This window comes from Eubalaena glacialis, chromosome 4 (genome assembly GCF_028564815.1).
Source record: "Eubalaena glacialis isolate mEubGla1 chromosome 4, mEubGla1.1.hap2.+ XY, whole genome shotgun sequence".
NCBI classification, from domain to species: domain Eukaryota; kingdom Metazoa; phylum Chordata; class Mammalia; order Artiodactyla; family Balaenidae; genus Eubalaena; species Eubalaena glacialis.
Window position 1 is genome coordinate 28,001,449 of NC_083719.1, and position 14,848 is coordinate 28,016,296.

The 14,848-nt window shown below is 41.3% G+C and overlaps 1 protein-coding gene across 4 annotated transcripts in view; it reads right to left on the reverse strand.

The window, feature by feature from the left end:
• ADAMTS12 (ADAM metallopeptidase with thrombospondin type 1 motif 12) overlaps positions 1–14,848 on the reverse strand; it is a 404,015-nt gene that overhangs the window by 143,615 nt on the left and 245,552 nt on the right. For all 4 annotated transcript variants that reach the window (XM_061189166.1, XM_061189165.1, XM_061189167.1 and 1 more), the window contains exons 8-10: positions 10,594–10,737; positions 9,856–10,000; positions 4,867–4,959 (exon numbers count right to left, since the gene is read on the reverse strand). In XM_061189166.1, coding sequence (XP_061045149.1) covers positions 4,867–4,959; positions 9,856–10,000; positions 10,594–10,737 — 382 coding nt within the window. The remainder of the gene's footprint in view (positions 1–4,866; positions 4,960–9,855; positions 10,001–10,593; positions 10,738–14,848) is intronic.

Sequence of the window (14,848 nt, forward strand, 5' to 3'; positions counted from 1 at the left end):
AGCTTTCTCTGCATCTTTTGAGATGATCATATGGTTTTTCTCCTTCAATTTGTTAATATGGTGTATCACGTTGATTGATTTGCGTATATTGAAGAATCCTTGCATTCCTGGGATAAACCCCACTTGATCATGGTGTATGATCCTTTTAATGTGCTGTTGGATTCTGTTTGCTAGTATTTTGTTGAGGATTTTTGCATCTACGTTCATCAGTGATATTGGCCTGTAGTTTTCTTTCTTTGTGACATCTTTGTCTGGTTTTGGTATCAGGGTGATGGTGGCCTCGTAGAATGAGTTTGGGAGTGTTCCTCCCTCTGCAATATTTTGGAAGAGTTTGAGAAGGATAGGTGTTAGCTCTTCTCTAAATGTTTGATAGAATTCGCCTGTGAAGCCCTCTGGTCCTGGGCTTTTGTTTGTTGGAAGATCTTTAATCACAGTTTCAATTTCAGTGCTTGTGATTGGTCTGTTCATATTTTCTATTTCTTCCTGGTTCAGTCTCGGCAGGTTGTGCATTTCTAAGAATCTGTCCATTCTTCCAGGTTGTCCATTTTATTGGCATAGAGTTGCTTGTAGTAATCTCTCATGATCGTTTGTATTTCTGCAGTGTCAGTGGTTACTTCTCCTTTTTCATTTCTAATTCTATTGATTTGAGTCTTCTCCCTTTTTCTCTTGATGAGTCTGGCTAATGGTTTATCAATTTTGTTTATCTTCTCAAAGAACCAGCTTTTAGTTTCATTGATTTTTGCTATTGTTTCCTTCATTTCTTTTTCATTTATTTCTGATCTGATCTTTATGATTTCTTTCCTTCTGCTAGCTTTGGGGGTTTTTTTTGTTCTTCTTTCTCTAATTGCTTCAGGTGCAAGGTTAGGTTGTTTATTCGAGATGTTTCCTGTTTCTTGAGGTAGGCTTGTATTGCTATAAACTTCCCTCTTAGCACTGCTTTTGCTGCGTCCCATAGGTTTTGGATCGTCGTGTCTCCATTGTCATTTGTTTCTAGGTATTTTTTGATTTCCCCTCTGATTTCTTCAGTGTTCACTTCGTTATTAAGTAGTGTATTGTGTAGCCTCCATGTGTTTGTATTTTTTACAGATCTTTTCCTGTAATTGATATCTAGTCTCATAGCGTTGTGGTCGGAAAAGATACTTGATACGATTTCAATTTTCTAAAATTTACCAAGGCTTGATTTGTGACCCAAGATATGATCTATCCTAGAGAATGTTCCATGAGCACTTGAGAAAAATGTGTATTCTGTTGTTTTTGGGTGGAATGTCCTATAAATATCAATTAAGTCCATCTTGTTTAATGTGTCATTTAAAGCTTGTGTTTCCTTATTTATTTTCATTTCGGATGATCTGTCCATTGGTGAAAGTGGGGTGTTAAAGTCCCCTACTATGATTGTGTTGCTGTCGATTTCCCCTTTTATGGCTGTTAGTATTTGCCTTATGTATTGAGGTGCTCCTATGTTGGGTGCATAAATATTTACAATTGTTATACCTTCCTCTTGGATCGATCCCTTGATCATTATATAGTGTCCTTCTTTGTCTCTTGTAATAGTCTTTATTTTAAAGTCTATTTTGTCTGATATGAGAATTGCTACTCCAGCTTTCTTTTGATTTCCATTTGCATGGAATATCTTTTTCCATCCCCTCACTTTCAGTCTGTATGTGTCTCTAGGTCTGAAGTGGGTCTCTTGTAGACAGCATATATATGGGTCTTGTTTTTGTATCCATTCAGCCAGTCTGTGTCTTTTGGTGGGAGCATTTAATCCATTTACATTTAAGGTAATTATCGATATGTATGTTCCTATTCCCATTTTCTTAAATGTTTTAGGTTTGTTATTGTAGGTGTTTTCCTTCTCTTGTGTTTCTTGCCTAGAGAAGTTCCTTTAGCATTTGTTGTAAAGCTGGTTTGGTGGTGCTGAACTCTCTCAGCTTTTGCTTGTCTGTAAAGGTTTTACTTTCTCCATCAAATCTGAATGAGATCCTTGCTGGGTAGAGTAATCTTGGTTGTAGGTTTTTCTCCTTCATCACTTTAAGTATATCCTGCCACTCCCTTCTGGCTTGCAGAGTTTCTGCTGAAAGATCAGCTGTTAACCTTACGGGGATTCCCTTGTGTGTTATTTGTTGTTTTTCCCTTGCTGCTTTTAATATGTTTTCTTTATATTTAATTTTTGACAGTTTGATTAAGATGTGTCTTGGCGTGTTTCTCCTTGGATTTATCCTGTATGGGACTCTCTGTGCTTCCAGGACTTGATTAACTATTTCCTTTCCCATATTAGGGAAGTTTTCAACTATAATCTCTTCAAATATTTTCTCAGTCCCTTTCTTTTTCTCTTCTCCTTCTGGGACCCCTATAATTCGAATGTTGGTGCGTTTAATGTTGTCCCAGAGGTCTCTGAGACTGTCCTCAGTTCTTTTCATTCTTTTTTCTTTATCCTGCTCTGCAGTAGTTATTTCCACCATTTTATTTTCCAGGTCACTTATCCGTTCTTCTGCCTCAGTTATTCTGCTATTGATCCCATCTAGAGTATTTTTAATTTCATTTATTGTGTTTTTCATCGTTGCTTGGTTCCTCTTTAGTTCTTCTACGTCCTTGTTAAATGTTTCTTGCATTTTGTCTATTCTATTTCCAAGATTTTGGATCATCCTTACTATCATTATTCTGAATTCTTTTTCAGGTAGACTACCTATTTCCTCTTCATTTGTTAGGTCTGGTGTGTTTTGACCCTGCTCCTTCATCTGCTGTGTGTTTCTCTGTCGTCTCATTTTGCTTATCTTACTGTGTTTGGGGTCTCCTTTTCACAGGCTGCAGGTTCGTAGTTCCCGTTGTTTTTGGTATCTGTCCCCAGTGGATAAGGTTGGTTCAGTGGGTTGTGTAGGCTTCCTGGTGGAGGGAACTAGTGCCTGTGTTCTGGTGGATGAGGCTGGATCTTGTCTTTCTGGTGGGCACGTCCACGTCTGGTGGTGTATTTTGGGGTGTCTGTGGCCTTATTATGATTTTAGGCAGCCTCTCTGCTAATGGATGGGGCTGTGTTCCTGTTTTGCTAGTTGTTTCGCATAGGGTGTCCAGCACTGTAGCTTGCTGGTCGTTGAGTGAAGCTGGGTCTTGATGTTGAGATGGAGATCTCTGAGAGATTTTCGCCGTTTGGTATTACGTGGAGCTGGGAGGTCTCTTGTGGACCAGTGTCCTGAAGTTGGCTCTCCCACCTCAGAGGCACAGCCCTGATGCCTGGCTGGAGCACCAAGAGCCTTTCATCCACACGGCTCAGAGTAAAAGGGAGAAAAAATAGAAAGAAAGAGGATAAAATATAGTGAAGTAAAATAAAGCTATTATAAAGCAAAGCTATACAGACAAAATCTCACCCAGAAGCATATACATATACACTCACAAAAAAAGGAAAAGGGGAAAAATTAATATATCCTGCTCCCAAAGTCCACCTCCTGAATTTGGGATGATTTGTTGTCTATTCAGGTATTCAACAGACGCAGGCACATCAAGTTGTTTGTGGAGCTTTAATCCGCTGCATCTGAGGCTGCTGGGAGAGATTTCCCTTTCTCTTCTTTGTTCGCACAGCTCCCGGGGTTCAGCTTTGGATTTGGACCCGCCTCTGCATGTAGGTCGCCTGAGGGCGTCTGTTCCCCGCCCAGACAGAACGGGGTTAAAGGAGCAGCTGATTCGGGAGCTCTGGTTCACTCAGGCCGGGGGGAGGGAGGGATACGGATGCGGGGCGAGCCTGCGGCGGCAGAAGCCGGCATGACGTTGCAGCAGCCCGAGGCGCGCCATGCGTTCTCCCGGGGAAGTTGTCCCCGGATCACGGGAGCCTGGCCATGGTGGGCTGAACCGGCTCCCGGGAGGGGCGGTGTGGATAGTGACCTGTGCTCCCACACAGGCTGTTTGGTGGCGGCAGCAGCAGCCTTAGCGTCTCATGCCCGTCTCTGGGGTCCGCGCTGATAGCCGCGGCTCGCGCCCGTCTCTGGAGTTTGTTTAGGCGGCGCTCTGAATCCCCTCTCCTTGCACGCCGCGAAACAAAGAGGCAAGAAAAAGTCTCTTGCCTCTTCGGCAGCTCCAGACTTTTTCCCGGACTCCCTCCCAGCCAGCTGTGGTGCGCTAACCCCTTCAGGCTGTGTTCACGCCGCCAACCCCAGTCCTCTCCCTGGGATCCGACCAAAGCCCGAGCCTCAGCTCCCAGCCCCCGCCCGCCCCGGCGGCTGAGCAGACAAGCCTCTCGGGCTGGTGAGTGCTGGTCGGCACCAAGCCTCTGTGCGGGAGTCTCTCCGCTTTGCCCTCTGCACCCTTGTGGCTGCGCTCTCCTCCGTGGCTCCGAAGCTTCCCCCCTCTGCCACCCGCAGTCTCCGCCCGCGAAGGGGCTTCCTGGTGTGTGGAAACCTTTCCTCCTTCACGGCTCCCTCCCACTGGTGCAGGTTCCGTCCCTATTCTTTTGTCTCTGTTATTTCTTTTTTCTTTTGCCCTACCCAAGTACGTGGGAAGTTTCTTGCCTTTTGGGAGGTCTGACGTTTTCTGCCAGCGTTCAGTGGGTGTTCTGTAGGAGCAGTTCCACGTGTAGATGTATTTCTAATGTATCTGTGGGAAGGAAGGTGATCTCCGCGTCTTACTCTTCCGCCATCTTCCGGGAGTCCCCCCCAGATGTTTTATAATTGGAGCGTGGCCCTCTCTCCCCAACTACTTGTTTCCAGTGAAGGCTCAAAAGGAGTCGCGGAAGTGGAATCCTTTCCTTTGGCAAGTCTGACTGCGGGATGATCTGCCTTCACCCAGAGGCAGCTTGCTCTCCAGGGCCTCCTCCTCTGCTCTCCCCAAGAATGCTAAGCCCTTCACCCACCCCCTTCCTTCCTCACATCACTGACACGTCACCTTCTTCTCACCACATCGCGTCCCATCTGCAGCAGCGTCCAGCTTGGAGCGACAAAAGCCTTTCACAGAGCACCACAGTGTCTGGCAAACATTCTGGAAAACAAACATGAGATCGTACTTTGTTTTACTTTCAAAACTTGCACAAAAGCATTTCTACAGTGATGGTAAAATATACACACACTCACCCACATACCCACAATAAATGCTGCGGTTGTTAGTGAGTAACGTGATGCAAAGTAATCACACAAGAACCCTCAGTTTAAACTTAACTTGGACTTTGTCATCATTCATTAACAGTGGTCTGTAGGCCATTCTAGGCAATATGAAAATGGGAGGTAAAACACATTTCCCAAGAGTTGAATTTCTATACGTGTGGCACAATATCCAGTACTCATTGCCCTTAGGCAGGGCAACTGGTGACAGTAGTCATCAAAGAGCAATCCAGACTGTGATGGAAGGTGATCTGATTACAAACAGCTGGGCGGTGATAACTTGAGCCTGCTCACTGAAGGAAAGTGAAACTATTCCATCCAGAAAACCTCAGTTTTTACTTATTTACTTATTAAGTAAATAAGTAATAATTTACTTATTACCCAAAATAGCCAGCTTGTTTTAGCTGCCAGGGAGTGAATTGAATATTCCCTCACATTTCTCCTCCTGCAGTAGGAACAAGGGAAGGTTGACAAGATTCTTACATAGCATCTGAAATGGCTCAGCTGCTTCCATCCACCTTTTAGTCTTTCTTCTATCCACCCATCTGCCATCATTCCATCTACTTACTGTACTCTATATTCAATATGCTCCTTCATCATAAGATCTTGTATTTTTAACTGTTTTAGAAAATTCTTAATTTTTATCTTTCGAAACCTTGCCTCTCCATGATTACAACTTTTGCAACTATTCTCTCCTTTTGCAACTCATAATTAGTGTTGATGGATCTTCCTATTCTGTCCTTCATGTTTCAACTTTACTTTCTTATTTTTTAGCTCTCAATTTTCTTATATATAAAAGTTGAAAAAGCCTGGATTTCTATCAGGAAAAGGCCAGCCTCTCCTCCATCACACAACTCTGAGAAACACTCAAGTGGGATGGGAAGTAATTTTCTCAACTCTAAACTTCAACTGATTGATTTTCTCTTCAGCTCTGTCAAGTCTGCTGTGTAAGTCGTCCACTAAATTTATAGTCAATCACGATATTTTTCATTTCTAGAGGTTGTAATTGTTCTTCACATCTACTTTAAATATATCATATAGTGCTTTTTTTTCCCTTTTCTTATATAAAACTCCTCTTTTATGCATCTATTTTATTATCCCTACCTAAAAAATTCAATTATCCAAAGCTCTTGAAGGTTTATTGTCTTTCCTCATTTAGTTGAAGATAGACTGTCTTACATTTTTAATTAGGTGCTGAATTGTGAACTCAACTGAACTAAGCTTTATCTACTGGAGTTTTGTGCATCCTTAGCTGAGTGTTGGCTCCTCCAGGGCAGTTTTTCAACCTTTGTTTCTACCAGGCATCCCATGGTATTATCAGGTCAGAAATATTTTCATGTTAATTTTTTTGGCATAGGGGTTCTCAAACCATGCAAGAGTATAAATATGAACTCTAAATTGGCATGAGGCTGGCCCACGGTAGGAAGTTTCTAGTGAGAAAGTTATCCACCAGCATCCTTCCCCCTCAAAACTCAGGCTGAGATAAAAAGTGCTTCTCTGTCATCTCCCTTTGTGGGTGGTGGATTTCTTCTAATCTACTCTGTCATGGAGGTGTAGCTCTTAAAGGCTCCCAGCTTCAGGTAGGGGTCTCAGCCCTAACTCACTGTGCTGCTCAAGGTGAACATCTCATTGTTGCCATTCAGATGTTAAAATCAAAGCCCTTTAGTTATTTGATGCTTATCACTCCTTTTTTGTCCCCCCCCCCAGGATATTTTTAAACTTTCTTATAAGTTCATAATGCATTTATAAAGAATGATATTCTGGGTGAGGATACACAAGAACTCTCTGCACTATTTTTGCAGCTTCTTTTGAGATGTAAACTATTTCAAGATAAACAAAAGTTATAATAAAGAAGGATGATGCTACATTCTCTAGTATTTTAGGTTTGTTTTTTTTTAAATATTGAAAGTGATTAGGTTATCTTGGCTGCAATATGCAGGGATTTGAAGTCTTTTGAAGTTGTTTTTTGTTTTTTAGAATATGTATAAGCATTCATATTTGAATGATATTTTTCTTAAAGGATTTCCCTCATTTTCTTTAGGGGGTACACAACACACAAACACACACAGTAGTTTCCTACTTATTCACTTATTCACCTATTGATTGAGTGCCTACTATGTGCTAGGTACTACTGAATGTCAGGAATAAAAATTCCCTCAGAAAGTTTACAATATAGTAGGGGAGGTTATAAATAAGTAAGAAGCAACTATAATATAGTCTAGTAAAAGCTTTGTCAAAAAAATACATAGATGTGAACAATAGGATGTGAAGTGATATTTAAGCTCAGACTCAAATGATGAGTAGGAGGGATGGTCCAAAGGAACCAGAGCATGTAAAGTTCTGGAGGTAGTGGAGAACTCAGCATGTACAGGGAATGAGGTTGTTCAGTATGGATAAACAGAATATAAAAGAAGATTTGACCAGAGATAACCAGGAAAATTCTTACCTCTATAAAACACCTACAATCCTGGATAAAATATTCTAAATGTTTTAAACACATTCTTGAATTGGTAAGAAAGGGAAATCCTCAGAGGCTAAAAATGTAGGAGAAATTGTTAATCTGAAGATACAAACCTAGTAACTTAGATTTTAGTTTTGATGGTCACTTGGGCACTGGAGAAAATGCCTCACGTCTATGTAGGGCGGGAAGTTGGATTTGATACCTCATATAAGGCCATAACCCCAAAGGACTACCCCCTGACTGAAAGAAACCTTGGAAAACATCTGGGAAACTTGTCTGTTTTGACTTTAACTCTAGAAGGAGTGGTAAAATTTACCCCTGAGAGTTTGTATCCATACTGGCCCTGATCTCACTCATGTAGGTAGTCAAACAACATCCAACCAATAATTTATTTTAAATGGACCCAGGGATGGCAGTGAAATTTCTCTCTGAAAGAATGTGCCTGCCATCTAAACCCTAAAGAATAGCCTGACATGAAGTTTCATAACCAAGAGTTCCCAATAAAAGCAGAAATTGACAAAAGGAAATAATACATAATAAGTGAGACCCAGAAGAAACCCCAAATAGGAGAAGCAGACCCACACAGACTCTGGACATCAGAACTGTCCATTATAATTTGCAATTATAAATTGCAAAATAAATGTGTCTTATATGATTAAAGAAGGAGAAGATCATATTGAAAGTCTGAATTAGAAATAAGATCATAAAAAAAGCAGAGAAAATCTAGAAAAATAACAAAAGAAACTGTTCCAAGTTAAAAAAGTACCATAAATGACATTAAAAAGTCAATAGACAGGTTAAACAAAGGACTGGACATATCTGAAAAGAGAACTAGTGAGTTGGAAGGGAAAGAGGAAGAAATTACACAAAATGCAGAGATGTGAAGAGATGAAAAATATGAAGGAGAGATTTCAAGATACGAAAGATTAGTGATAAAATCCAACAGACATATACTTAGAATTCCAGGTTAGAGAGTGGAGGGTTAAAATAATATTTTAAGAGATAAGGCCAAAGAATGAGAGAGAGGATGAATCCTGAAGCCCCTTTTAAACCATTTTAGAGAATTTGAATTTTATTGTAGGGGCGTAGGGAGGCTGTGAAATATTTTAATAAGAGAGGAACACAATCAGATTTCCTTCATAAAGGTCAATTTGGCTGTGTTTTGGAGAGTGGAGCAGAGTTGAGGGGAGGTGGTCAGAGTCTTAGAAAGGAGACCAATCAGGGGACTACTGAAATCATAGGAACAGGTGGACTTTAGAGATATTTTGGAGGCAGAATTAGCATAACTTGGCAACCAGTTCGAAGTAAGGTGAGGGATTTTTGCGACAACCTTACCTTCTCCGTTGTCTTGCTTGTTCTGAGCAGTTACTTCCTCTTCAGCGTTCTCTCTATATGTCTCTTTTTGTATTTATCTGACTGTATTGAAATTTCTCTGTCTGCCTCCCCAACCAGAGAATGAGCTCCTCAAGGTCAGAGAATTTACCTTATTCGTTTTTGAGGTCTCATCTTTTTCACCCTACTCAGTACACAGCACAGAATCTAGCAGGGGTCAGTGAGACCTGCCTTGTTCATGTCTGTGTATTAACACTGACACTTGCGCACTAAAAGGGATGAGTTCAGAGAATAGGCAAGATCCAGATCACAAAGGGATGCCATACAAAGGAGTTGGGACTTTATCCTGTGGTCAGTGAAGACCCTAAGAGCAGAGAAGAGCCACGGTTAGATTTGTGTCTTTTTGAAATAACTTAAGCAAGAGTGTGAAAGAGGGAGAGGTTGGGTAGGAGGTAATTACAATAGTAAGGAGAGGTAATGAGAAACTGAATCAGGAGAACAGTAGTGAGAATGAAGATGACAGGTCAGAGCCACAAATGCCATCAGAGGTTAAATGTCAGGGTTTGACTTATCACTTGGATGTTGAAGAAAATAAAGGAGAAGAATGAATTAGGGATAAATCTTATTCCTACCTTGGCATCTGGAGGTGCTCTTCAATCAGAGAGGAAATTCAGGAAAGGGAGAAACTTTAGGGATTAAGTTGGTTGCTATGGAGTCTGCAGGTGTGAATAACTGTGATTCTTGGAAATCACTGTAGAATTTTCTTTACCACCACCCAGTTGCAAAGGATACCAAGGAGGTGGGTCAAGGAATATAAATGACCTCAACTTCAATCCTTCTGCCTTACAGACATCTTGCCATGAATAGAAAGTTTCCATTTCTGGATCTTCGGATTTCCACATATTTCCCTGGCCCTTCCTTTAGCATGCTGGATCTCAAGCCCTGCCCATACCCACCAGAGGCACCAATATACCCAACACTTACTTCTACTTCCCGGCAGAAGGTAGCATTGGGGCCATACTGCAGTTGGCACTGGTGGTGAACATCATAGATCACTCCAGGGGCAATGACGTTGGACTTCAAGCCTTTCTTTTTGGGGTTGTCATCAAGACAGAACCCCCAGCCTCGGCTGAAAACAAGTTTACAGAAATGAGAGCAGTTGCTTATGATCTCCTCCTAAATGAAAGATTTAGTCTTTCATTCAAGAGAAACTTCCATTCCTCTAGTGTACTCTGTCCTTCAAGACAACTTTATTCCTATCAGGCGCAAGGTGAGAGTTGTCTAAAAGGAAATGCAAATCGCATCTCACACCATTTGTTCAGATGTGATCTAAGAAATACAAGCAGTGGTAAAATGAGAAAATCACCATCTTACCCCAAATGGGGTACAGTGACCACTGACTTGTCCTGACTTGTCCTGGTTGTTCCCGCCAGTCCCCAGGGACTTAACTCACGATCAGGTCATAAAGAGCCACCTTCAGACAGGAGCAAGCTGAAGGGGGGGTGGGCGGAGACGGAGTATTCACCTGGCTGAGGCTGGAGGCAAAACCCACCTAGATCTCAGGGTCAGAAAGCAGCAGCGAGGTCCACCCCTTCTGTTGCCACCCTCATATTGTGACCTGTGAGAGGAACTGAGACTTTTCCAGGCCTCGGGTAGAACTCAAAGTGACTTCCAGTTTACAGAGAGCCAAGTGAGGCTGTCCTGAGATGTGCGGTCACTTACTCCAGGAAGCGGGTGATGTACTCCTTGCTGCACTTGGACCACGTCAGTGGGGTGGGATTGTACTGGAGCTGGCGGGACATGATGGACGGGTGCCTGCCCACAGGCTCACAGTCATTTTCCTTCCCGTCATGCTGGATGCCGAAGCTGCAGGGGGCACAGACACAAGGATATCAAGGAGGCAGGCGTGAAAAAAGGAGAAAACCACAGTTTCTCCAAGGTGAAAATAACCCACGGAGAGCCACCTCTGTACAGAAGGCATCTGATTACAAAGCGGGCCTTTGAAGTTGGAGGGGTCTAGCTAATTTTCAACTCAAAAGCACAGGAAACATTTCAGGCATGGCTTTGTTTCAAATATGCAACCCTGGGAGCCATGTGGCTAATTCAAAAACTTCTGTTTGGCAGAAAGCTAAAAGCTTCCAGTTTGGCTTTGGTTTCTATGAGACTAGAGTCGGGGGGCAAATCTTGCGTCCAGCTGTCCTCTTTCTCTTGCTGTTGCAACCGTAGCACAAAAGAGCAAAACCTTCCTCTTCCCTTTTCATCATAATTTAAGGGAGAGCATGAGAGGGGAAGCCTATGGAAGACTTTGTCAAAGGCCACAAGCTTGGAGGGGATGGATTTCTTTCTAGTATTGTTATGAGTCCTCCAACATCACAGACATTAGGGAGACCTTACAGTCCAAGGGTTAAGAGCGGGGTATCTGAAGACAGATGATTTGGATTTGAATTCCAGCTCTGCTACTTAAGGATCTGTGAGTTACTGAAACTTGCTGAGTTTCACTGAGCAGAAAATGAGTCATCATCAGAGTCCTGGGATGAGATTTGAGTGGAATAAAGTTTGAAAATCACTTAGCAAGGTGCCTGGCATATATATATGTTGCATAAATGACAGAAATTTTTTACTGCTGTTTTTATCATTGTCTAGCTAGCTTATTTTCCTTTTCTAGATAAGTAAGTTGAGAGTTTGAGATTTGTCAAAAGTCATGAGCTAGTTTGTGGCAAAACTAGGTCTTCTGCAGATCTTTGTGCTTCTAAATCAGTGCTCTTGTCTGTGTCGTGCTCGGTTGGCTCCCTGACCTCTCACTGCCAGGGATGACCAGGTGAAGCAGCCTTGAAAGGCCCTAAAGTGCTTAACTGACTCCCATGGCAAGGAGGTGCCTGGGAAAAAGGCAGACTGAGAAGTGTCAGTTTAAAAGCCAAATCCTCAGGATCACCATCAAGATGACTTCTGAGTCCCCACAAGACCCCTCTCCGCTGGAATCTGCTTATTGGACGCTTACAACCTAGAGATGTTGGCTCAACTTTCCAAATCTGAACAGAGGAAAGTATGACCTTTTACTCTGCTAGTGAAATTCAATCCCTCTGACAGAGAAGCTCATATCTAACTTTAATAAAATCTCCTGGCCAACATTAGCTACTCTTGCAGAAAATAGTCTTTGGGGGATTTAGGGATTTTCTTGTATTATTTTTAATGCATTAAGATGTTATCAACTTACTTACAGACTCTGATCACATTCTACATGAATACAAAACTCACAAAGGAGTCAGAGAATTAATCTACAGAGCTCTCACCACCCAACCACAAAGAATTTAATTCAGTGAAAGTTGTTTCCCCCCCACCCCCCGAGCAAGCCTTCCCCAGCCTGTTGCAAATCCAGTCCTACCCAGTTCATAAAGTATTCCACAAGTTCACCTGTTCAATAATTAGGAAAAATCCTAAACAAGCATGGTTCTAAAAATCTCCATGAATAATTGTTTTTCTAGCATTGGCTATTCCAATAAGACAAGCCATATGGCTGGATCCTATATACTGGGTGGCTTCAAACCTATACTCTAAATACATTAGTTCCCCAAAAGGAACTGATTTTGTTCCCTCTAAAGTTTTTAATTCACTAAAGCATTCCCCCTCCAGCTTTATCACTCCTCTGTGCTCCCATCCAACAAAAGAAAAGCAGTGCTACTAAACAAAGGTCCCTCTGGACATGTCTACTTTCTCTAAACGGGGGGAGCACTCCTGTCACATGGGATCAGTGGGTCAATGAATAATGAGAGACAAGGAAAGCACATGGGGTCAAAGGGATGGAAGGTGTTTCCAGGAAGCTACTTTCCAGCAGGCGGGATGAACCTCAAGAGCAGCTTGGAGTAAGGAGCCTACCTCAGTCTGAAACAACTAACTGGGCTGTTGGATTAGCCTGCTTTACTACATCTTTGTTTTGTAATTCCTGTTAGATGCGTTTATGAAATTATAGACATGAAACAGTAAGCTAAGTCACTGCCTGGGTTTCAGGGTATCACTTGGTGAGACATTCCTTGCCTTTTACTGTTTATTTTATGGTGGAGTAGAACCAGCAGAGAACAAGAATCATCAAAGTATGAATGTGAGCTTTTCTAACGCATTCAGAAAATATCAATTTGGTATATGCAACAAGCAAAGCTCTATAAATGAAATAAATGGAATATCACAATCCAGAAGAGTGGGATATATTGGGTGGATATTGCATTTTAAGTGTTCATCTCTATCGTGATATTTTCATTACTTAAAGGAAAAGGATGCTAAGTCTCAGAGAGGTTTTAAAATTTCCTGATGGAATTACATCTTTATTTTTGGTAACTTACCTAAGAAGGGATGAGAGCTTAGGTATGCACGAGGGATATAATCCAGGCTTCTCATAAACAGAATTTTAAAATGTTTTTTTTCTCAGAATAAAAATCAAATTATTTATTTAGGCCATAGCACAAGTTAGTTAACTTCACTTTCTGTTTTGTATCCTACGCAATCAGTGATGAAACAACTAAGTTTTTAAGAACAATGGGGTATCTTTGTTATTGAACTATAATGAGTATCTTCTTAGGATAGTAGCTTATTGTATTTTTCTTTTTCCGGGCAGCTGCAGGCCATTTCATTGATCTGCCCAGTGTTTCTCAGTTTGGTCCACAGCTAGTTAGAACTTTACACCTAAAGAAAGAACTAAATACCTCAGAAGCATCTTTAGCTATGAACAAGTTTCTCAGGACACTCCAGGACACTCCTAATGTCTTCTCTTCTTCAGTTTTGTGTCTTACCAAAGCATTTTTTTCTATCACTCAAACTCAAGGTTATATGTCTTCCTTCAACTTTGTCTTTCTTACCAGTGACCCAAAACTTTTTTTTTTGCCATTTAGAAGACAGTGTTCTATTTAGGTCATCTGTACATGGCCCAATGCCCCCTTTTAAAAATTAAACTTTTAATTTATTATATTTATATATCAAATTTATATTATTATATCATTATAGATTCAGATGCAAGTTGTAAGAAATAATACAAAGAGGTCCCATGTACCCTTTACGCACTTTCCCCTCATGGTAACATCTTGCAAAACTGTAATACAATATCACAACTAGGATACTGATGTTGATACAGTCAAGACAGAACATTTTCACCACCACAAGGATTCCTCACGTTGCAGTATTCCACACCCATTTGCGCTTTACCAACTTTCTGAAAGCGCAGATGGGTATTCCACACCCATTTCTTTATAGCCACACCCACTTCTTTCCCTCCCCCATTCCCTCCTCAAACCCTGGCAGCCATTAATACATTCTCTATTTAGATAATTTTATTATTTCAATAATGCTGTGTAAATGGAATCTTACAGTATGTAACCTTTTGGGATTGGCTTTTTTCACTGAGCGTAATTGTTCAAAGATTCATCAAGGTCATTGCATGTATCAATAGTTGGTTCCTTTTTCTTGCTGAGTAGTATTCCATGGTATGGATCCACCACATTTTATTTAACGATTCACCATATTGAGTTGAAACAACCCCTGGGTTTCTTCCAGTTTTTGGCTATTAAGATTAAGCTTCTATAAACATCCATGCAGAAACTAACACAACATTGTAAAGCAATTATACTCCAATAAAGATGTGAAAAAAAAATTCATGTATAGGCTTTTTGGTATGAACATAAATCTTCATTTCTCCAGGATAAATGCCCAGGAGTACAACTGCTGGATCATATGGCAGTATTACCATCAGTTTACTTTTTAAAAACTGCCAAATTGAATTGAGTACATAAAGGATCCATTCTTTGGACACAGGTGGTGAGCATTTAAGAATGTCTTCTCCACTTTTCTTTAGCTTGGGCATACCATTGCTGGGAATGTCTTGAACAATCATTTCCCAGTTTGACCTAGTTATATTCACTTGACATTGCTTGGTCAGCAGATGCTGCTGATACCAATGACTTTATTGGAAGCTACAAGGGACAGTCCTTCCACA